Below are 24,882 nucleotides of genomic sequence, written 5' to 3'. Positions count from 1 at the left end.
TTATTTCTCAAGCAAAATTTTCAGTCTGGACTGTTGTATAAGAGTTAGGATTTGTGAGTAACTTTAAGCTCTGGAATTCTCGTGGTCATTTATGCAAGTTAATCAGTCATGGTACACTTTTTTTTTTTTTTGTATTTTTTGGGGTTTTTTTTCACTTTGGAACATATTTCCAAACACCTATCCTTTCCTTGTAGGCGTTTCAAGAAGATCTGGAGCAGGAACAGGTCAAGGTGAATTCCCTAACCCATATGGTGGTGGTGGTAGATGAAAACAGTGGTGACAGAGCTACTGCTGCCCTGGAAGAGCAACTTCAGGTAATGACTATATGGCAGTGATAAGCCCAAAAAAATTGAAATATAAAATTTTAATAAGCAAAACCATATAGTGAATGTATTCATGACCTACACGATGATAATTTGTAGACAAATAATGGTTATCAAAAATATTAAGATTATTCTGCATTTTTCTAAAGGACTTTTGAGGGGAAAGTCATAATTTATTTCCCTTTATTTTCTTATGGCCATGTTTCTTAGGAAACAAAGGGAAGTATCATTTAATTGTATTTTCTAAATACAATCACTTGAATGTCTTTAAAAGAGTGACACATTGGAGATACATTTGTGATAGCACTAGCAGCCAAGACATTCTAAAAGCTTTTTCAGATATTAACTTGCTCAAAGTGAAAGTTCACTGTTTCATCTGTGTCTTTAAAAAGTTGCTGTTGCTGTATTATTTATATTCCAATGTTCTTTCTGTAACTTCTGAATGAAATTGGGTAAGTGAAACTTGATAATTAATGTTGAGGTGCCTTGAAGGAGGGTTCTGTTGAGTTGGTGGTCAGCTCTCCAGGAACACAGCTCAAGAGGAATTGCAATATTACAACCAAGATTCTTTCTGTTTTTCTCTTTCAGAAAGGAGAAACTGTTTTTCTTTAATCTTGCTTTATTACCTAAGAAAATAAGAGTTTGTGGGTTCTAAATCATGAACACTCAAGGTTTTTCTAGAGAAGCTATCTACATTCCAGCAGGTAGAGCTGTAGCACAGACAGATACCTGTGTGCTGTCTCGAGTGTAGCTAATTTGGATTCCAACACCAGCAAATCAGTAACTGGAATTTAGAGCAGGTTTTACTGAGATGCTGAGCCCTGCCACTTCAAATGTAATTCTGAGTTTTTCTCTACTGCAGCTACTTAGTCACTCAAGGATAGCCAGCCAAGATAACAATACAGCCTCTACTGATCCATAATCATTAATTCCTTTTGACTTCATCTTAAATGTCAGAACTGTGGTGCACCTGCCCAAAATAATCTTAACCTTCCAGAATATCTTGCCAGCCAGCTCCTTGGAACTGTTCAGTGGAATAAAGCAGATCCCTAGCAAGACCATGGCTCCTGACACAAAACTAAAGTTGTAAAATACCTTGAATGGAAGAAGAGAGAAAATAATTAACAGTATTTGATATTTATGGCACTTCATGAGTAAGAAGATGCAGCAATTAGAGTTTTTAACAGTGTGAAAAACAAATGAAAGTTTGGTGGATTGTTAGAAAATCTAATTTCACATCTTCAGAAAGAAGAATTAAGAACCATCAGGTGACACAGCTTCATCTCGTATTATTAAAATCATTGGAAAGGTACCATTATTATCCTGTGCAACATCTGTGACTGATCCATTTTGGAATAAAACACGAAACAGAACTCGCACAATGCTGCAATACCTTTAGGAAACATAATGAATAATTAGTGTAAATTAAACAGTGGAAATACACAATTTGTAACTGTACTAGTGCAGAAGACACCAATTATTACTGTCTTGGAAAAAATACATTCCTTGAAAGATGCTAGAAAGACAGTTCCTGAGTCCCCTCACCCTTCAGCACAGGCTCTCAGCGTGCTGTGGAACAGAGCATTTGCTCTTCTGTTACATCCTTTATTCATAATTTCTTACAGAATGATCTGAGAGAAAACATAATTCCATTGCTCTGGAAATCAAAGAATATGTAGCAATATTGCAGATGTTAATAAAATCCAAGTACAGGTATATAGCTATAGGGTTTAGAGTGATAGGGAGGTGTGGAAACTTTTATACTTGAATGTCCAGGAGAACAGAGTCACCCCAGTCCACCTGCTCTCCCCGTGAAATGTTACACCTCTTTTTTTTTGTGTACAGGAACTGTTTGGATTTTTTTTTTCTCCATATCACTTGCAGTCTGAATATAAGCACAGGAGATAAAATGTGTTGACAGGCACAACCATTAGAGCATTTCACAAAATGCACAATGGAGAAAAGTTCCAAGCTTGATTATGTATCTGTCAGTCTGACTTCTAAAAGTAGAACAAAACAAGAGCATGAACTGTCAGACAAAAGAGCTTAATAAGACTGGCTCACTGGGGTGCTGGTCAGGATCAGATTAGGAAGAAAATGAGCATTTATTTCCGTGGAACAGTCAAAGAGGCGTTTTCCAAGCAGATGCAATTCAGTTTTGCATTTCTTTTTGAGCTGGTGATTCCTGAAATATTTTCATACGTATAAATATCTATGCATATAATGTGTATTTTTCTTCAAATGTTTGTATAAGACAATTTTTAAAGCCTAAAATGAACTTTTTGAGATGTCTCAGGAAGGTTGAAAAGAACCTATGCTGATTTTAAATGAACAGTAAAGTTCATTTCTTTCAGAAGTTCTTACTTTCCAACAGTAAAGTTCTAAAGATTTATTGCCTATGCAAAAGCATATCTATTTAAGGGGCAGTTAATGGCATAGATGCCAAAAGTGTCCCCTGAAAGAAATTTTGAATTGAAAATTTACTCTTGCTTGGAAAACTAGAACTGAACACAATTATTTCAGGGCTTTTCTTAGAAACAGCTGTCCCTCTAAAGAACTGTGAGAGGCTCCAGCTAGGCTGGGTGTGAGTGTGAATATTAGAACTGCTTTTACTTGACATAGCAATGTGAGAAGCATTGAGAGGCTCTGTTTATGCTGCTACTGAGAACCCACTATTTAGACTTAAAACTCCAAGACCCCAGTTAAACTCAGTCCTTAGATTTTTCCGAGGCAGCTGTGGAATAGGGCTCAAATCTATATTTAGTGCTGCAAAATCAAACCACTCTAGTAGCAAAGCTTTGGTGTACTCTGACTCGTTGCCACAGGAAAAATGGGGGAAATTATCTTCAGCTCAGAGAAATGGCTGGATAACATACAGAAAACATGAATGCGGGGAGATTTTTATTTCCCATAATTATACCCAGCAGATAACAGGTCTCTTGAGGACTCTTATGGACTAGCTCAAATTAGAGGCTTCCCCAGGCTTCAAGGGTTAGGGTCTGTGCTAGAAAGAAATCTGTATAAAGTGTATCAAATACTACTTGATGGTTTATTTCCCTGCTGGGGGAAAGGAGCTAAGAGTAAATTTTCCAGGATTAAATGTTCGTATTATACAGGGTGCTGTCCGTTGATTGGAGGTGAAATATGGACTGTTCTTGTAAAAATACATCAAAATAAGTGAGGAATGTTAAAGAATGAATAGACTAATTCATGAATTGACTCACTGAGCACTTAGGACAGGAAGTTACTTCCTATAGAATTCGGGAATTTCCAAGACCTGTTCATCACAACAGTATGGTGTTCCTGGCTGATGCCTGGGAAGTTGAAATCTCCCATAAGGAAAAGAGTTACTGATCTAGAAATTTCTGCTTGCTCCCTGTAGATTAGTTCACATCCTGAGCAGCCAGGAGTTCTCCATCACAGATTTCCAACCTTGGGACTCATTCCACCAAGTCTCATTAACATCCCAGCTGTGGGACCTGACCAGTGCTTCCAGTTCCTCCTGAATGTTTCTCCCACTCCATGTGATGGTGCATGGAATGTTGAGCACTTGAGAACTGCACACAAAACTTAATGCTGTTTGGTAGGAATTCTATGAATGGGCTAAATATTCAGTTGTAAAGAATTAATTTTTACAGGCAAAAACATTTTTCCACTTTTTCTCATTATTTCAAAAAGTGGATCTTAATACCTGAATAGAAAAGCATTTATTAAATAAGCCCTGTTAGTTGAAAGCTTGCAGCACATGATTTTAATCCAGTGTTCCCAGGAGTTATGTTTTACTCATTTTCTTCTGCTGTGCTTCCTTACTTTGACCTTTTAGCAGACTAAAATATTTCACCTTCTGCTTTTGATAATCATATAAAATATTCTTTCAGTGTCCTCTGAGAAGAAAAAATTAAAAAATCTTCTTTTGCATGCATGCAGATTTCTCTAAAAATTCATGTTAGGGCTGTAGGTAAAGGATTTTTTGGTTTTTTTTACAAGAGGGTATTTTACTTGTTAGTGTGGATTCAATGAATTTCTCTGAAAATTTGTTTTCCCAGGTGTTAGGAACATTTGGAGCAGTCTGTGTTTGTGGGCATCACCCAGGCTACTGTTTGATGTGAATAGAGTCAAAGTTGAGCACCGTGTGATTCTGTATAATAACTGCTTTATAAATAACAGTCCTAACGTGGTGTTGTGAACTTGAAACTCCATGTCTTAACCCAACCAAACAGGGTATGGTTGTTATGGCCTCTCATGAGAAATAACTAGATTTAAGGTTGGTCACAGAATCAGCACTTTCATCAGTGCAGTTGCTCGATCATTTTGCTTACTTTATTAAAAGAAAAGATCTTGTCAAATTGTTGAGGGAAAAAAAAAAGGTTGCTGCATTTTTGTTAACATTAAATTGTGTTCTCTATGAGGAATATGTGAATACAAAAGTTATAGCATTATATAACATCTCAAGTTACTAGGGATCCATGAGAGTAATGAAGTAAAAAACTAAAATGAAAAAAGGAAGAAACTATTATCTTTTTGTAAGAATATGCTTTTAAGTGGATGAAAAATTAGGAGTGCAGTAATGTAGAGTATCTTTCAGGTGTTCATAAGAGATGTTTTTTATTTGGGAGCAGCTGAATGATTTGCATTTGATCTCCGGGGATAATTAAGTCACTGTAAATCATTGCAATAAAATTTTCCTATCATGAGCTAAAGAAAGGGAGAGGAGAGCAAGGTGGTTGGTGTTTTGTGTAATTTAAACACATGCATGGTAGCATATGGTACAAATACCTGGGAAGCCTCGGTGGGATTTGTGCTGATGTGGAAGTTTATAAGTGTGGGTTTTTTTACAGTGCAATATTTTAAAAGAGGAAAGAGCTTTGACCAACTGTACTGATAATGCAACTTAAAAGCCAATTTTTTTTTTATTTATTTATATCTTTTATTGTTTTGGCCACATCTTTGCCCATCATGTTTATGTTTCAAGTAGTTCTGTTTTGGGCATCTTAAAGTTATTTAAATAGAGTGAGTTTTTCAAAGTGTAGTAGTAGAGACTTGCTAGAAACCTATCTGCAGGTTAGTATTAAAATATTCAGTTTAGATCTATTGCTTTCCCTATTCTCTCTACTTTGATTTTATTTCAAATGAGCCTAAAATCCATTTCAGTGTGATATGCAACACATTTTAAGGGCAAATGGCTGAGAAAAAAAAAGTGAATAAGGAAAATATTTCCATAAAAATTTCGTAATGCCATAGGGAAAACAGCTTTCCTTGTTAAGGAAGAAAAAAGTAAACAAATGCTGAGCACACTTTTGTGTTTCTCTCTCTCCAGCGCTTTGGAAAGCGGTGGGCAGCCATCTGTAGGTGGACAGAAGAACGATGGGTCCTTCTGCAAGATATTCTTCGAAAATGGCAGCATTTTGCAGAAGAGCAGGTGAATAGCTTTTTTTTTTTTTGAAGTTAAAAATTGGAATTTTCTTCAAAACATTATAGGAAATAATATTTTATATTTTTGTATATGTATGTGTGTGTATATATATATATATAGGAAAGGCCTGACTGCAGCTTTTTCTTTCCAATTTTATTTCAGTGCCTTTTTGATGCATGGCTTACTGAGAAAGAGGAGGCTGTGAGCAAAATCCATACGACTGGCTTTGGAGATCAGAACGAAATGCTGACCAATCTAAGCAAATTGGCTGTATGTATTTTTCATTCTTCTATTTTTATGTTCAGCTTCCTTAATCTGAGTCTGCATGGGCATGGCTTTACCCCACTCAGACCACACTGTTTCATACTTTGGGAGTGGGCTTTGCCTCCTGTGATGGAATAGGTTGGTCCATTGCCTTGCTGATAAAGGAGCCAATAGAGATGATTTTCTTGGTTGTATCCTTGGTCAAAACCTCATGAAATAAAATAGCGTTTTGGTGTCTTAAAAATATGTATATTTTAACAGTGAAAGTTTATTTGTTGATACTGTTGGTGCTGTGTGAGACTATATATACACATGTGCAAAGGAATTTGTGTATGAATAAGTTGTCCTTCAGCAAAACCCTGCCATGCATTCCTTGAGCTTGAAAAAGATGAAGGCTCAGAAGTTAAGAAAAGTTGAAAATAGTGTTACTTTACAGCTTTACTCAGCATCAGAAATGGAGTTACATGCACAAAATGAACCTTTTCCACCACATCCTCCACCTCACTCTTCAGCAGATTCTCCACCGTGAATGGTCTTTATGGAGGGAATGGAGGTCTGGCTGTGCCTGTAGAGGTGAAAAGCTTGTGGCAGCCTGGACTTGGCAATGACTTCACAGCAGAATGAGCTCTGTAAAGAAAATAATACTCTGTGTGCTACTTCTGTAGTGATGGCTGCCTAGTGTTTAGGGGAAAGGAAGCTCTCACGTCCGTGCTCTGGTTAAAATAGGTGAATTATTGCTTTATCAGGGAAAAACCTGCTGATCTTTTAGACATGAATATTCCTTTATTATTAATTATCTATCATGAACTAAGTAATGAATATTAAATACCAATTAACTATATATTGTTCATTAAATATTTTTTACTGGATATACATATCTCGGTTATATATATCTAATGCTCAGCCTTACATTTTTAAAATTAATTTAGGATTTATTTCCTTCTAATCATTCTGCATTAAAAGTAGAAGCATTCAGACTCTGGGTTGATAAAAATACCGTGATGTTTATGAGGTTTGAGTAACTGTGATGCTTCTAAAATTTGCTTCATTTTGTCCTCACATACACAAATGTATAAAGCTTTAACAAAATGAACTTACAGATTAATTGTTTAGTTCCATTGTAGCTGGTCCAGAATTACTGGTAGGTGTTCCTTTGATTCATAGAATGACTCAGTAGTTAATTTAGGAACCAAAAGATTGATTTTTAGCATAATCTTGAGACAATAATTATTACACTGCTATATGTGGTTTTTTTTTCTCCCTTCTTTTTCTTTCTGCAACACTTTAAGGGTATAAAAATATGCATTTAGAACTACAGACTTGGATTTTGATTAAAGATTGCTTAGGATTAAGTAAACTTCTTTGTAAAGGAAGGAAAACATGTATTGCCTAGCTTTAAATACTTCTTGGAAATTCTAACAGTCTGACATGCGTGCAGTCTTGAAGCTGACTTCAAGCCAGGCTTTTAACACATAATGGAGTAAAGAAAACTCAGGATGCTTTGGAGTACATTCATGAAGAAAAAAGTATTACAAGAAATTCAAATTTGTTCAAAAAATGAATACCTTTGGATTCCAAAAGGTTACTAGAGGGCATGGGCAGAGAGGGTGGAAAAGTTTGGCACAAGTTGTGAAGTAGCAGACTGTTAAGGGTTTGCAAGTGTTAAGGACAGGGCTGTTGGGTACCTTTCAGAATTGCTTGAGATGTTGTTAATTGATGTTAAGAGGGAAACATTTCTGAAGTATTTTCATAAGTTTCTCTAATGAACACTTATGAAGTTAAAATTATTTTAAATGTTTGAATGGTTCAGCATTATTGTCGTGAAATAATTGTGGTCGTTCAGGAAACTGAGTGAACAACATAAAACAGTAAATAAAATGACTTATCCATGGCCCTGATCCTCAACAAGTATCATTTCATCCTTAAAATATCAGGTGGAGTTTATTAATTGCACCTTCCTCTTTTTTATGCATGAATAACTCTGATCTTTTTGGAAACATGGTTCATGATGCAATAGTTTAGGTGTTTAAATATTGGTGGTATGCTGGAATAAAACTGCCTCTGAAGTCATTTGCAGCAGAACAGCAGCTTTTACTTTTGGAATTCCCCTCTCAGGTTTTAGCAGTCATTTCCAAACTCCAGTGAGGATGTGTTTTTACACTCACACAATGCCAAATTGCTAGAAGTTTTATGTGTGACAATTTACTGTTTTAATCTTGTCTGGATCTTCAGGAATTTGTATTCATATATCAGACACATGATTTTTTTTTTTTTTAAGGAAATATATTCTTCTCTTGGACTGGCTTTTAGAAATAGGGGAAAATGGGATCACACTGTCCTGACCCTGACATGCACATTGTGCCTGTCTTGTGGTGTATTTTATTTTGACATGTGTTTGAATGTAGCAGAGGAGAAGCTGTCAACAAGGATTACTCCTAAAATTAGGTCTGAATTGTAAAAGCAAGTCTGTGAGGGAGTAAAAACATATATTTTCACTTAGAATAAAGATGTTTTTATTCTTAACAATATGATATCTTGATCCCTCAGTTGTCCAGTCATTTCCAGCAAGAAATTACAGCATTAGTTGTTCCTGTTAGACTTTAGGAATTTTATATTTTATATTGTAATATGGCATAAGAGCTTCCAGCCTATGTTTCTGCCTCACTAATGTGCAGAACTTTGCCAGATTATGGTTGTGTTCTTTAGCCAGTCTCTTTAACAGGAAGGAAATTTCTGAAGGTAGTTTATTAAACCATTTAGCCCTGTGACTGTTCGTTTGAGATTCTACAACCCTCCTACAAGGCCCTAAGCATTCTAAAGGGACTGATGTGAAACAAGTCTGTTGAGATACAGTTCACAGTAGGAAAAAACTTGACTTTTACATCACATTAATGTCTTTCTACTGGATCTGCACCAGTGGGGGCTCTCCACAAGGTCACATTTCCTTCAGAGCACACCTTCCTGTAATGGTGTGGGGTCCTCCACAGACTGCAGTTTATTTCAAAGGATTTATTCAGTATTGTACGTGAAAATTTATCTTTGTCATCAGCTCTCTTCTGGGATCTTCCAAGTTTAAAGGTCAGAAAAACTGTTGAATGGGTAGTTGCTCCAGTTCTTAAAATAATTCCTTAAAACAACTGGGCTTTTTGTGTTTTGTTTTGTTTTCAAATTTTCCACCTACCATTTATTCACTGACTCTATAATTGACTCTTTAATTCTTACATAAGATGTAGGGTGAAACAGAACATGGAATATCTGGAAGATGTGATGCACTGAGAATGTAGAATTGAGGTGTGATTTTGGTGCCATGTATGGCACAGGCTTGATAAATTCTTTTTCATGCCCTAGGCCTACATTTTGTAGTCTGTAAAATGAAGGTTTTTTGGTTTTTTTTGACCAAATACTGAGAGCTCTTGCAAAGGTGTACAAGTATACAAAATCTACCTCTATTTATTTATAGTATATACTTCATTATTATAGAGTTAAATATTTCCTTGCTTCGCCCAACATTTTTGGTTTGGTTTTTTTTTTACATATGGAAAATAAATTAGATATTACAATATTTTTGACTGGAATAAATTTCTTTGCAGCTGATAACTAACTTTACAATGGGTGTTGCTGGTTATACTATACATTAAGCAAAGTAAGTTTTTGATCCTTAAAGAAAAGAAAAAAACAAGAAGTAAAAACTTAAACCCCAAAAAATAGAACCACATTACCAAAAATAAGGACATCACTTTATAATGTTCCAATATCAGGGTTTATAGTATGTACTTGGCAGAATTTATGACTGATATATTTGATAATTAATTTCATAAAGGAAACTACCACGTCTTGTCTTCCAAATTGGAAAATTGCATATTTTGCAGTTACTATTATTATTTTAGATCTGTTATTGTACTGGGAAAAAAAACAAACCCAGAGCATATTTTTGGTTATTGTGGCACATTGACAGGTTTTAATGAAGAAATGTGAAAACAGAATCTCCCAGTATAGTTTTCCAGATTGACTGTAGCTGTCCCAAAAGCATATTAATTTGCAGTGGGAAGTATCTTTAAAAGAAATTTATAGCACCCTTCTTTTTGTAGTGTTTCCCTTCCTGCTGGTGTTCCAGGTGTCTGGACTGATGCTGAGCTCATGGGTGTGTTACGCAGCTGTTGTGGGCTGGGGTGATTGGAAATCAAACATTGCTCCTCAGGACTAACTAAGGTTTCACAGGATGTCATTTTTTATTATTCCAGTCAGCGTATGGTGGCTTCCACAGGATCTTTTTCTGACGCTGTAGGCGTTAAAAAAGGTCAAATATAGCAGTGCTTGAAATTTAACATGCTAAACTGGTTTGCATCTACGTTCCTCCATCTGTTAGGTCTCCTACTATGAAAAGAGATTCTTCAATATGAAGAATCTTCAATATGAAGTTAGCTTCTACTTCTCAGGGATGCATCAATTTAAATTTTGATATTAACTGTGCCTACCCTTAGCAATTACGATGTTTCAAATCAAATCTGATTAGAAAGAGTGCTGATTACAAAGACAATGAATCTTTCTTTAACATTTTTTAATTACAGTTTTGGATTATATAGCTGTAGGAAAGCATATGTAGACTAAATTTTGTTGTCTTGCTTGATTATCCTTTTCATGCCTTGGAGGTTAGAATGCAATCCACAACTGCATAGAGTTCAAAGTTTGGCTGTAGTTACCAGGATTAGGGTGTAGAGAAAAAGTGTTTAAGGAATGAAGATCAGTGGAGTAAACCAGTTAAGGCTTTAAAAAGTAAACCCAGGTAAGAATTGGAGCTGTGGATGATCCTTGGATCTGGGAATAGCCTGTTTCATAGGCAGGCTTGCATGTATAGGTCTCAAGAGTTTCAAGGACCCTTGGCACAGTGTGTTTTGTTTTATTGTTTGTTTGGGTTCTTTGTTTGGAGGGGTTGTTTTTATTGCTGGTTGGTTGGTCGGGGTTTTTTTGTTTGCATGTTTTAATCCTGGTTTGAGATCAAATGTTACTTTTCTAGGAAACTCTTCTTTCAATATGCAATATACAGCAAAGAACGTTGACAGTTTAAAGAAAGATTGTTTGTCATGTTGATATAGTTGTTAACGTGAGTGCAGTTTTAAGGTTATTCCTGTAACACAACTTTTAGCTTTCTGATTCATGTCATCACCTGAAGCCTGCTGTGAAGTTTGGAGTTGCTCCACCTGCCATGTTATGTTGCTATATAAGCTCTGCCAGCAGTTTTTTTAGAAACAACATTATGGAATTATAAGAGCCTTAACCCATTTTCAGCTCTTTCTGATGTTCTCCTTGTGATTTTTCTTTGAAGTTTTTTGGTTTTCTTTTTTTCTGGGTGTTTTGGTTAGGTTGGGTTGGTTTGTTTTTTTGTATGAATGTGTGTTCTCCCTTCTGTTACTCTGTTTAACAGATCCTAAAAGGAGATCTAGAAATGAAAAGGCAAATGATGAGTAAGCTGAAGATGCTCAGCCAAGATCTGCTCGTAGCTGTGAAAAATAAAGCAGTGGCTCAAAAGCTGGAAAGTCGTCTTGAAAATTTTGCCCAGCGCTGGGAAAGCCTTGTGCAGAAGGTGGAGAGCAATTCCAAACAGGTTCGTAAAAACCACTTTTATCAGTTTATGACAATCAGATCCTTTGACAGTCAAATGCTTGAAGTAGTTTTGGTGCTGTTTGTCATTTTGTTTTAATTATTTCCCCTGACTGATTGCTTAAGACATATTTTATTTTTAGGACAGCATAATACGACAATAATATAATATTCTAGAATTTTATTCATCTCTTTAATTTTTAATCTCTAGGTATAGTGTTGATTACTTTCTTGGGTTGCTAACTATGTTTTCAGGGATGATACAAACCATAACAAAAATACTTCTCCAGTTAATTTAATTTTAACCCAAAATAACACACTTTTTTATAGCTGTTTCTTTGAAATAGCACATTGTCTGAAATTACTGCAAGAACTGTCTGCTAGCAGTTTCAGCAGTTTCTTCACAATTTAAGTGAAATTGGTTTTTTTTCAACATGAAAAATCACTAATTGATTGCTATTTTGCTTCTGTATATGATATGCTGATTTACAGATTAGAAAGAGAGGCTACAAGAAAGAGAAATTTATTGGAAAAATAAATCAATCTATACCTGTAACCAAAGTGCCAATGAAAAAATATAACCTGATATTATTTTGACCACTTTATGTTAACTTTAATATATTAAAACAAAAAGCAATTCAGTTTTTAAACCAGGTAATAAAATTCAGTGCTCTGGTGTAGTAGCCAAACCCATATCCAGTTCTTTTTCCTAGGCATCTTGTTAGCATCTCTTTCTTACTGGATTTAAACCCAAACCAGCTCCCTTTTTTCCATTCCATAATCCCACTAACACTGGCTTGTTTTTGAGCTGTCGCTGTGTGACTGGTAAAATGGAAATGGATATTAAGGCTTTTTAATTGAACAGCACAGAGCAGAATGTTGCAGCAGGTACCTCTGTCCTGTCCACATAGGTGTCTCACAGTTCTGGTCAGTTTGATTCAATTTTCTTGAGCATTCTGCGCTTTTTTGTTGCTCTCTCCTAATACTTCTACCAAATTATGTTTGGGTTATTAAAGAAAAGATGCTATACTTCATGTAGTGATCTGAATCCCTCTTAGTAACCTTGCTTTCAACTGATACCTTAATATTTTAGCTTGCTCTGTGACAGTTAGAAAAAGCAGCTGAAGTTGAAAAATCAGTTTGGGAGAATATTAGGGAAGAAAATGGTGGAAGGGCACAATTTCAGTTAGAAAGCAGAATCATATTGCGTCCACAGCATTTAGGAGCTGAAAATAAAATTTAATTACAGTGTATTTGCTGTAGAAAACCTCCTGTTTCAAAGCGGAGGAAAATTCCACAGATTAATTTTCAAATTTGGGATGGCTAGGGTCACACATTTTGAGGGAGTTAGTAAGTCACTCCAAACTGCTCAAGTCCTGTTCAGGTTGGCTATGGCTCCTAAATGCAGTTACTAGTTTTGAAAATGGAACTTAGATTACAGAAAACGAAGTGATCAATCCTGAGGCTGTAAACATAGACCAGCACAGCTGGGAGATGCTTTGGGTTCCCAAAACAGTGTAGCTGTCCTATCAGAGCAGAATATTTCAGTGGATAAGCTCTTCCTCCAAGGAGAAGCTGCTCTGCTTGGGATAGAAGTGACGTGCTGCCACGGGAATACTGCTTCACCTTCTGGAAACATGGCACAGCTAGACCTGGCTCAAGGACCTGCTCCTAAGGCACTGTTGCACTGTTCAGGCTTATTTTCTGTGTAATACTGATGGATGGTGTACTTGTCACCATGGGTTTCTGTCTAGGCAGGGCAGATAATTTCAGTGAGTTTTTTTTTTTTTCACATGTATTGATTACAGAGCTCATTTTTGTGTTTACACTGTGAGAAAAAAAATGCATGATCTCATTATGTTCTCTAGTCATGAACTGAGGAGGAGGAGATTTTGAAGAGGGTGAAAAGTAGAATATTTTCCACTGAAAACTATCAGAAAATGTATGTTTTATTCATCAAGCTTAGATATTGCCTTCAAAATTAACTTTACATGGTTAAGTGGTGGACTTGGCAGAGCTAGGTCAATAGTTACACTCAATGATCTTAAATGTCTTTTCCAACCTACAGGATTCTATGATTAATAATTTTCATAGGGCGCTCATAATTGCATTTTTGTCCTTAGTTATTTCCCCTCTTAATAAAGTGTCACCAAATGATTAACTTGTTAACAAAATAAGAAATTAAATGGAAGAGGCAACCTCAGGCTCAGTTCAAAGATGATTCTCCAGCTAGACATATAAAGTAGCTATAAATCCCAAAGGAAAAGTGCAGAAAGTAGAATGTGAGTTCTCCCACATTTGGCTGAATTAATTGCTCTTGAATTCAAGCATCTAATCAGAACACATGGCTGAAGCTCCTGCTACAAATGACTGGATGGCAAGGGTGAGAGAGAGAGAGAGAAATCTCAAAAGCAGTTCGTCCTCATCATGAAAATGTCAGCTTTCCTTCACTGACCACACAGTGGAATCAAGGACAAGGACAGCTTGTTCAGGCTAGACGTGGAGCTTCCAGAAACTCGAAACCCAGCTTTGCTGAGCTCATTATGCTCCACTAAATTGTACTGAAAATCTTTCCAAACTAAAGAAAACACCATTCCTCATCTGAACTTCCCCGCTCACAGAGATAAATTTCATCAAAGAGCAGATGACAGCTCCAAAAGTGAGTGTAAAGGAAAATTATGAGTTTATCAGGACAGAGGGCACTTCCAAAGACAGTAATAAATGTTGGCATTAAAGGAAGGCTGCTGTATAAATGAGAAATAAAATGCCATAAAACTACTGAAGTGCTATACACACATTGTACATATGTTTGCCTATAGATGATGAAAAAGATTTGAATTTGTCTGCTAGGAAAAGAGATGAGTTTTAACATGTTTCAAAGATGGGCTTGATGTGAAACTGTTGTGTTTTGAAAGTCTTTTAATGTGCACCCTTGTGAGTCACCTTAGCCCTTTCTGTATGATTTTCTAGTGGGTTAAAGGCGTAGTGTGTGTGACCCCTTCTCAGAATCACATTTGCTATGCAGGTACTGAAAGGGATGAAGAAAATATAGATTTATTATTTGCACTGTCTTTGAAGAATACATGAAACACACCACTTTGGTTATTAAAAGGGGTTTGGATTTTTTTTTTGTGGGTTTTTTTTTTTTGGTTTTTGGGGGTTTTTTTGGGCATGGGGGGTGTTTGTTTTTTGTTTTGTTTTACCAGGTAAGCCAATAAAAGTTACTTCTATTTTCTTTTTTTGTAATTCCTAAATTTGTTGATGATTGTCCTTTTCATATTAAAGCATATGCAGTTTAAATGTGAACCAGCTTCATCTTGCATGTAAGGTTGCAATCTGCCTTTTAGTCTTTCCCTGTCTCTAATTAGAATAATTATGAACTTCAAACTCACATCTCCATTCTCCTTTTGCAGCACATAGTATTTAAACTCCACTCCTATGGATTAAGCATGAAAAATACTTTTTTGTTGTTTTCACATCCAAATCATTCTCCCCCCCCATGATGGTGCCTTGACTGCTCTGGGCAGTGATTGCACTGCCCGCTCTGGAAGGGCAGCGCCCCATCTCCAGCTGCAGCTGCCTCTCCTGGGATTGGTGTTATGCTGCAGATGATTCCTACAGTGCCCTAGCTGTGGTTTATTCTGTGTTACTCCTTCTTCACTGGAAACTCTGCCCTGGTATTGATTAGCAAATGAAAACATGGCAGGATATGACCCCGGGTGTCTGAAACATCATCCTGTCATTGATTTTTGGATAAAACACGGTGTAATACGAATTTTATGAGAAGAGGAAAGAGAGACAGAGAGACTGTACCCAAAATTACATAATAGAAAAGAAACGCTTTCTGTTCTAATGTATAGTCATTTCAGGGAGAGATGACATCAGGTTCTATCCTCAAATGTCATGGAACCCTAGACATCAGAAGCTTTGACTTGCTTTTCCTTCTGCCCTCTAATTAAGTAAAATAAAATGGAAAAGAATGCTGTAGAGAGTTTCAATAAAAATATATGGAAATGCTGTCTTAATATTGTCATGATTTCTGTAGGAAAAAAAATATCAAAATCAATACATCTTGTTGAGAGAACTAAAACGAGAATGTTATTACATAAAATTTTAGTGGTTAAAAAGTCAACTGAATGTTTTTCTCTTCCAAAGAATTTTGTACGTTACCTAAATCCCTGCAGGTCACAAGCAGCTTATTCAATTGTCATAATTAATCCATATATTTTTTTTAATCTGTTCTTAATCTAAGTTTTTTAGTCTTTTTAGTAGTCCAGAGTCTGTTTTAAAACCTAGACAGCTGCCTGTGTCTAGAGATGGAAGCACAGTGTTGGGTTAACTGCTCTGTGTAAGAAATACTGCCAATTTATAGTGGCAAAGCCCTTCCCTCCTCATCACTTCCACGGTCAGCCTGGATGAAGAACAGGAGCACTTTTGCATAGAAGGCAATGGGAAGAATTCAGCAGAGCTGGCAAGAATTTGTTGGGGTATTTTTTCAGGTTTCTTGGCTTTACTGATATTGCCTGCTGGGAAGAGGCTGCTTGCTGCTAAGTGTTTCCCTTTCCTTGTCATTCTGTTTTTCTTTCCCAGTGCAGGGAAGCCTTGTGGAGAAGGTGTTAGACCTGGGTGCCTCTTCATTGCTTGTAGAATCACTTATGTCTCAATAACTAAGCTGACTCAATCTCTTACTGAGTTTCTGATGCAAGAAGGAATCGATAATTTATGTATGGGTTTCTAGTTTCATGGACTTTTAGATACTGGCGTGTCTGTTGTTGAATTGGACACTAATTATTGCATATTAGCAAAAGCAAGGAGGCAGGGCTTTTCAGGTGCACGACTTTTTCTTCTCCTGGTATATTTTTTTTTCTTTTATTTTCCATTTCACTGCCCTTAAACTGTGAGGTGGTCATTGGAGCTGTAACTAGAGCGTTTTGACAAATGAGCCATCATCTGACAGAATCAAAAAAAGACGTGGCCTATTTCTCATGAGTTAAGGGATTTAAGAACAGCTGCCCACACTTGAGTTGGAAAATGTTATATGGAAAAAAATACAAATGGGCAGTACATGCATAAGTAGTGTACAAACAGCTATGAGCCAAAAATATTTGTCATCATTCTTTTTTTAATGCAGCTGAGCTAAACAAAGGGGGTTTTTTAATATTACCAGAGCAAAGCTAAATGCATTAGATAGGTAGTGTTTACATACCATAGGTATTAGTATCTGGTGTGGCCCCTAAATATTGGTTTTTAATTATGGAATAAAATTGATGCAAATTAAATTGCCTTTTAGTGCGTGTGTTTTAATTTAAGATTTCCAGCCAGAAAGTTAACAGCCCTTTCATACAAGTATGTTATGGTGGATTACATGCTATTTGAAAATTTTTATAAGTGGTAAGACTAATAGTTGGTAATTTAGTGTCATTTTAATGCCTTTATCACATCTCAAGGAGCAAGTTTTCAGGTGGGGGACAGTCTGAAATTAATATTTAGTAATAGTAACATTTTATTTATTTGCTATCCTTTGATTCCATTGTAAAATTCCATTCATTTCTTCATTCAGCATGGATTGCAGGGAGCTATAAGTTCATTAGAATCTTTTCTGATTTTGATATTGGCTTTTGCAGATAAGTTATTCACACAGCGTGAGTCAGATAAAACAATCTAGCTTGAGTCGCGTATAATGTTTTTTCCTGAAGGTCAGCCTATGATCAGATGAGAGCAGTTTCTCATTATTTTCTATTGCTCCTCCAAACAATCTTTACTGAAGTCTTTCAAGTAATGTTTGACCTCTGTTTTTGTGCTTCTCACAGATTTCGCAGGCTGTCACCACCACTCAGACATCACTAACACAGACAACTGTAATGGAAACTGTAACTATGGTGACCACAAGAGAGCAAATCCTGGTTAAGCATGCTAAAGAGGAACTCCCACCACCTCCACCCCACAAAAAAAGGCAACTCCTTGTGGATTCAGAAATTAGGAAGAGGTGAGAATCATCATGAGACAGAGAGAGAATACTGATAGAGTCTGGACAAAAATGCAAAGATTGTCGTTTGACTGCAGTATTTTTCTGTGTGCTATTTTGGGCTTGAAATTGTAATTCTGTTCTCTAGTAGGGCACCAGCTGATTATTCTCTTTCTTTACTCAGCAGGAGGTATGGATTATGTTGTGCTTCTATTAGACCTATTTAGCAGTATGGAATATTAATGATGACATCAATACCGTTGCATAGTAATTGTAGTCAGTTAAAGTCCTTACGTATGGGGATCCCACTTGGCTAGGGTCTTAAAACATGATGGGCACGAAGCACTCCGAGTTAATTCTAAGATTTTTGTATTCTTTAAGAATCTCTAACAGTTTAAATACTAGTAATGGAGATCCTGCCTTTTTTCTAAAGTTGATTGCATTCTTCTGGGCTTATGGGTCAGGAGTGAAAGTAGCAGTTCTTCAGAGGCAGTTAGTATTTTGTGAAACACGCATTGCTGTTACTTTCAGATGTTTTTAATGTGTAACTGAAGTACAAGTGACAAGGGATTTTATACTGATGGTGAACACTAGTTAAAGTCGGGAGAAAAAGTTCTGATGTGTTTAAGCAGAAGCAGCTCAAGCACTAAGATTTGAAATGAGGTGCTAAGAAGGTAGATTTTAAACATTCATTGTATGTTTGTTTTGGAAATAATTTCTGATAGTCTGATAAACATGAATTCCAAGGCAATAGATTTGAAGACGGAAAAGAATGTGAAACTGCAGTCAGTTTCATTCTCATTTCTATATACAATATCTTTGTTTAGTTCAAAGTGTTTACCAGGACAACTATTTTCTTGTAGAATAGTGTTTCACTTATTAAAAAGAATGACATGTAGAAAGAATAGGAGAAATCTGACTTCTTTTCAGTTGAAGTTTTTATGTTATTGGAAAAATGGGTATATGTAGGCATTGTACCTGTGTTTAATCATTCTAAAAGTAAGGGTTCTAGTTCAGCATCATTATTTAGGAATGCTGTATATGTGATGTAAGAAGAGTGATTCTCCCCCTTTTTGTTAAATTGGATAACTATCTCTATGGAAAGTGCTTGGTCTAAATCAGTTTGTGAGCTAAATTTCAATGAATTGATTCTATCTCCAGAGTCCTTATTTGGAATCTGTTTTTTCCCCATATCCTAGGTTACCATTAGATCATAAGTGACAGTTGTATTTTGCTAATATATTCCCAAGCACTCACAATGATGCAGGGCAATGACTGGCAGCAGACTTGTAATTCCTGAATGTGTGGAAGGAATTTTTAGATGGCAGTGTTGTTGCTTATCAGGAATTATAAGCCTTAACACCCCTGTTAATGTTTCAGTAGTGATGTGCAAAGATGTGGAACAGGTTTGAGGCCCTGTTGGCTTACATATAACAGTAAACTTCTAGGGTAGCATGGTGCCTGTCATGACAATAGTGATCTGCTTTATTTTGAAATTGAAAAATTGAGAATTTTTAAGAAATTTTCCTTGCAGTTTCAAAGTATTTAAATAATTGGTATTTTAAAACTTTTTACCTTTTTTTTTAGTTAAAACTAAATGAAGTGGGATGATTTTTAAAACCTAATTCTTTTGATTCTTCAAGAAAATTGCTGCTATATGCTGCATATCAAAGTGGAGGCCAGTTGGCATAGAAGCTCTTTTTTCAACTGCTGTATATTTGCAGTTAGCATATATTTTCCTTCTTGCTCATATTCTTTTAATTTGCCTTAATGCTGAAAGCAAATTTGGCAGGGTAAGGCAGAATACAGGCTTCATAGTCACCGTGCAAGGAGACTGCCTGAGGGCAGGAATTAGCTGGATTATGGGAACTGTGTTTGTTCCAAACTACCTTGCTTTATAGAAACTGATAATTATGTGTTACTACAGTGCTTTGGCTGATGTCTGTCTAAAGAACTCCAGCTAACGAGTTTATACAGAAACCTGATTGATCCTTGTACAGAAAATAGGATGTGTTGTCAACTTTAAGACTAGGATTGCTTTAGGATATATTACTGGTAGATCTGCTACCAAATTTACAGAGTGTTAATAATTTTTTTACCATGCCTACTAGGTTTCAAGGGTTTTTGATTTGTTTTAATGCCATCTAAAATATGTGCATTCACCATATAATTTCTGTTTAACTTTTGGATAGGAGTCAATGATGGAACAATCTGTAGTTCTCAGTCTGGGCCTGGGATGACTTTAGGTATTTGAATAAGTGGTGGTTTCTTTTAGATATTTAAAATCAGAGTCCTTTTCATTTCTGTGCATGTTAGACTTTTGTTTTGATCTGCTAGGAGAGAAATCTGACTTTCACAAGGTAAAAGCGAGTTATTTTTTTAATACACATACATTTTTGATATGCTCTAACTATTGTTTTGTGTGCCAAAATTACTAGTTTTGTTTTAACAATGGAATTGCACCAGCACATGAGAACTAGTGTGACAGTTATATCTCTGAGAGGACCTACATTTTGGAAATGTGCAAAGCAGATGTTGGAAATGTCCACAGCTGTAGCAGGATGAATGATGGTTATATTACCTGGAGGCAGTGTTCCTCCGTTCAGATAATCCTTCTGGCATTTCTGACTGTGCAGAGAAAACACCAAACCCCACAGTTTGTGTGCTTTTAGTCTCTAGAAAGTACAAGCAAGTGATCTACAGTGGGAGGAGCAGTCAATAAATGGCTTTGGGAAAACGCTTTGAGAGTAAACTCTGGGGAAGAAGTTTCAGCTTAGAATAACAGGTTTTGTGATGTTTTTTAATGGATATGTGAAAATGTAGCCTTGGAAATGAACATATTTTATAGAATCCTGTTGTCTCTCTCAAAGACAAGAAAATAAAAATTTATACTAGATATTAGCATAATAATGGAATAAGAAAGCTCATCTAAAAATTTGGGTGCTCAGTTAAAATATCCTTGTTCACTGTTCACTAGACACCTTTTGGATCAATGTTTTTGCTTGATAGAAAAAAAAAGTATTGTATTCCCAAACATCCAGTCATTTATTTTCTGGTGCATTGTTGGCCAGAAGATCTCTTGGGGGTTTTTTTGTTTGTACTCAATTGTAGCTGTGCCCAAGGATAAACAAAGCCCATAGTGCTGCGTGCCTTTTATTTTTAAAAATAAATTTAAAGAATGGGGGTTCTCAACCTTCCTCTCCTACATCACTCTATATTGTATGTGTTTACAAGCAAAGTTTTCCCTGAGCACTTAATGACTATTACTTGATGGTTGTGTACTGTTTAGTTTTGGTTTGATAAAAAAGCCCTTGCAATTGCTGAAGGCTTGTCAGAACCTCCCAAAGGTGAATAACCAGATTGTGGTGGATGCTTTCTGCAGTCACAGCATGACACACTGCATGCTGTTGCTTGGTGCAAATGATACAATTTTTGGGCCTGGAAGGGAAAGCCACATTGGGGGTTGAGGCTTGCTTGAGGTGGTGAATAATGCTCCCAGGTTTTGCCAGCTCCTTTCCTCTGCTCTCAGTCTTTAGTCAGCGTTGTTTCTGTAAAAGGAGCGTGCCTGAAATAAATTCATCAGGCCCCACTGCCAGAGGTTTGGAAATATTTCTGCTTCAGATTAGCTTCTCTGTGAATTATATGTTTTAGAGACACTGGATACTAAAGGAAGGAAGAATAGTTTGGCTGCTCAGTGAATATTGTATTGGTGTACTGTGTAAGAGCTTGGCCTCCAGTTTCTAAGCCAAGGAGGAGAAAAATGGATGGCTAAGATTGAAGCATCAAACTTTCCAGAATGCCAAGTGTTTTATCAGGGTTGAAAGTATAAAAGTCTTGATTTCAACTGAAGAAATTAAGAAGAAGCAATTTGACTTGTAGACAAATAACATTCACAGGACTACATGTGTCACATTTCCATTACTCTTATTTACTGTGGCATGAATGCATGGGAAGGAAGCTGTAGATTTTTTATTTTTTTTTTTTTTTCCTCTTCAAGCAAGTTTTTGCCGTAAGTGGAGGGAAGCAGATTTCAACTGAAGAAATTAAGAAGAAGCAATTTGACTTGTAGACAAATAACATTCACAGGACTACATGTGTCACATTTCCATTGCTCTTATTTACTGTGGCATGAATGCATGGGAAGGAAGCTGTAGATTTTTTATTTATTTTTTTTTTTCCTCTTCAAGCAAGTTTTTGCCGTAAGTGGAGGGAAGCAGAGATAAGAACCAGATTACTTATTTTTTTTTTTATTATTATTTATTTCCCCTCCGTTCTCCCCACCAAAATCTAAAACCGCTTCAGGACTAATGCTTCAAAATGTCAGAATAACTTAGGTGAGTTAAGTTCTGTTTCTAGTCAAAGAAAAGCTCCTTTTCCTACAGGAATCAATTTGAACCTGAGAAAGATAAAATACTTGGAGCTGTATAATAAGATCTTGAAAAGAATGTAAGAGGCATTAGGGCTAGAGATAAATGTAGCTCAGCTGAGGTTATAGTATTTAAAAAACCTGTAAATGGGAGAAAGGGGTGCTACATAACATATTTATTTTCGTGGTATTTACATGTGCTGGGAAATACAGGTCAGTTGCATATCATAAAAAAGTCTGAAAACTACTCTGTGCATGCTAAGTTTTTAAGCAGCAGACAAGTAAGAACTGGTTAATATTTAATTTAAACATATCTGTAATATTAATATGCTTCAAGAACAAGCAAAGATACCTTTCTTTGCAATTTGGTGGATATCTTTTTACAAGCTTCCTAAGGTTTCCAAGGAAAGTCTACTTGTCATAGCATTATTATTAGTAGAATGTTAATCTGAAGATTTGAAAGAGACTCGATGCCCTTTGAGGAGCAGGCTGTGTTAAAACAGGATAGTTGCTCCATCTAGTGTTTTTATCATTTAACAGCTGTTAAATGGACTTTTTGAAAAGAGACAAGCCTTCATTTTTTTGAAAATTATTATATTTTGGAGTTCAATCCTTCATTATTTGCAAAAGTTTGGATTTTTAAAGAAAAAAATTATCAAAGAAAAACATATAGGGACTTTATAATGGTCTTTTTGATAGGTATTGCTTCATAGATCCTATTTCTGTGCAATTAATCATGTCTAGTCAGGACTAAATGATGATTGTTTACCACTTTCACAGCCCCTCAGTTGGGTTGTTTGACCCTTATTCTCTTACAGAAATGCAGCTTGTGCTTGTATTGTTATCTAGTGGTAGGTAACACATTCAAAAAGAAGAAAGTCATGTCCTTAATTTTCCTGGTTTTTGATTTCACTACGTCTGCAGCCAATTCCAGAGGAAAGGACAAGGTGACTGAGAAACAACAGAATAGTTTTCTGTTGCTTAAAGGGGAAATAAGAAATAAAAATTTTCATTATGAGGATAAGAGTATGCGAGTATGTTGAGGTTTGTATACGTGGGCACTTCTTAATGCTTAGTGAGAATTTATCCTTTATAGCTTTTGTGAGGTAAGAAATGGATGAGTAAAAAATAAACAGAATTTATATTCTTCACATTGAGCACCTGAAATTACCTGCAGTATCAACAGAGTATTGACTGGGTTTAAAGGTGCTTTGTACCTGATGGTTCCAGCGGAGTTTCTGTTGGAGATACACACTTGGGATTGATTTGGTATTTCTTTGCATGCCTTGATATTCATCACAGAAATGCACTGGCCATGATGTTGATAAGGCTAAACTTAATAGTATCACAAATGTAGAGGGAGGGTCAAAACGTCATTTCAAAAGGAAATAAAATTGACCCTTAAAATGGAAACATAAAAAAAATATTTTTTTTTTTATAAATTGGCAGTTGAATTAGAGGATAAGTACAACTCTATTTATCAACTAATGGCTCATCAACTACAAATACAAAGAAAGGCAGCAGGGAATTAGATCAGAATAATTCTTCCAATGGGCACCATGTGCTGTAAAGTTGTTCTTTGATACGTTCTAGGCAGTGAAGAGCTACGAGCTGAGAAAGACCTCTGGTGGGCTGGGGATTTCAGTCTAGACATGGAAATGCAATAATTCAGTGAAGTGGTTCTTGGATCACAGCTGTATCATTCCCTGCCAACTCAATATGTGGGCAAATGGTTTCATGTCTGCCCAAGGCTCGCAGTAGTGACAGGCCCAGTGTGATTTTTGTTTGGGGAGGGAAGGAAACAAATGAACAAAGGAAATGGTGAAGCTATTTCTGTCTGTTAAAAGAATAAAGAACTGAAACCTTGGTCTGTCCATGGTAGCAGTAGCATGTAGTTTAAAGATGAAATTAATTCAGTTTATAGATAAGATTATGATGGCCACATGAAAGGAAGCTTCTTCACCCCTCATGTTCCTATGTGAACTTGTTCAACAGTGAATTTGGTTGTATGTCTATTTACTCAAAGCATATTGAAGAACATTTTAATTATTTTAATCTATGCTAGTCACATTTTCATGGAAGATTCTCCACAAATTGATTTTCTTGACCATCCCAAGCCATATGCCCACTTCATATTCTCATTCCAAACTTTCTTACTAGATCACCATGTATTTGTTCAAAATTGACTCTTTTTCTGGCTTTCCTTTTCTCTATTAAATACATGAGAAACCTCACCTTTGAGACTTTCACAACTGAACTGCATCAAGTTTTTCTCTTAATGGAATTTCCAACCCAAATATCTACCAGAGTAGGATACTCTTGTCCTACCAGAAGTCCCTCATCTAATAAAGAAAACTTATGGAAATCACTTAGTAACACAAATTAATTTGTTTAGATTTTACAATAAAATAAAATCTCCATTTGAACTCAGCTGACATGTGCTGGCATGTGAAGAGAGGGCTGTGGGACCAGTAAAAATGGTATTTCTCTTGTGGAACAGCAGAAGAAAATGCTAAGTAGAAAACAAAAGCATGACTGCTGCATGAAGAATAAAGCCTCTGCTTCAAATGGAATTTTTAGGTGGGGACCATGCCAAGATACATGTTAAATTAAGGTAGTTAAGAGTAATTTTGCAAGTGATTTTTGGTTTAGTATCTTCCATTGATCTATTTTCACAAATTCTGCCTGAATTGAAGTTTGTTGGGACAAAAAAAGGCAGTCTTGCACAGTTTTATATCTAAATTATTCTTGTTCCTAGGAGATTTAAAGACTCTATTTATACTCTGATATCAATCTAGTGCTAATATAATTTCTAACTGCAGCTGTGCTCAGAAAGGAAGTATCCAATCACTAAAGCAGAATGATTAAATGCCATTTCTACCTGTGTTTCCTCCTTTTACATGAGTTGAACATGACAGAGTGATTTTTTTTTTTGTTTCACTAGGTAAGATGT

At 36.0% G+C, this 24,882-nt stretch overlaps 1 protein-coding gene across 9 annotated transcripts in view; it reads left to right on the top strand.

Moving 5' to 3' along the window:
• Positions 1-24,882, top strand: part of DMD (dystrophin) — a 1,161,005-nt gene that overhangs the window by 458,193 nt on the left and 677,930 nt on the right. For all 9 annotated transcript variants that reach the window (XM_038157590.1, XM_038157575.1, XM_038157541.1 and 6 more), the window contains 5 exons: positions 195-314; positions 5,641-5,742; positions 5,899-6,006; positions 11,423-11,602; positions 17,409-17,584. In XM_038157590.1, coding sequence (XP_038013518.1) covers positions 195-314; positions 5,641-5,742; positions 5,899-6,006; positions 11,423-11,602; positions 17,409-17,584 — 686 coding nt within the window. The remainder of the gene's footprint in view (positions 1-194; positions 315-5,640; positions 5,743-5,898; positions 6,007-11,422; positions 11,603-17,408; positions 17,585-24,882) is intronic.

This window comes from Motacilla alba, chromosome 1 (assembly GCF_015832195.1).
Source record: "Motacilla alba alba isolate MOTALB_02 chromosome 1, Motacilla_alba_V1.0_pri, whole genome shotgun sequence".
In the NCBI taxonomy this organism is placed as follows: domain Eukaryota; kingdom Metazoa; phylum Chordata; class Aves; order Passeriformes; family Motacillidae; genus Motacilla; species Motacilla alba.
This window is presented reverse-complemented; position numbering and strand designations above follow the sequence as displayed.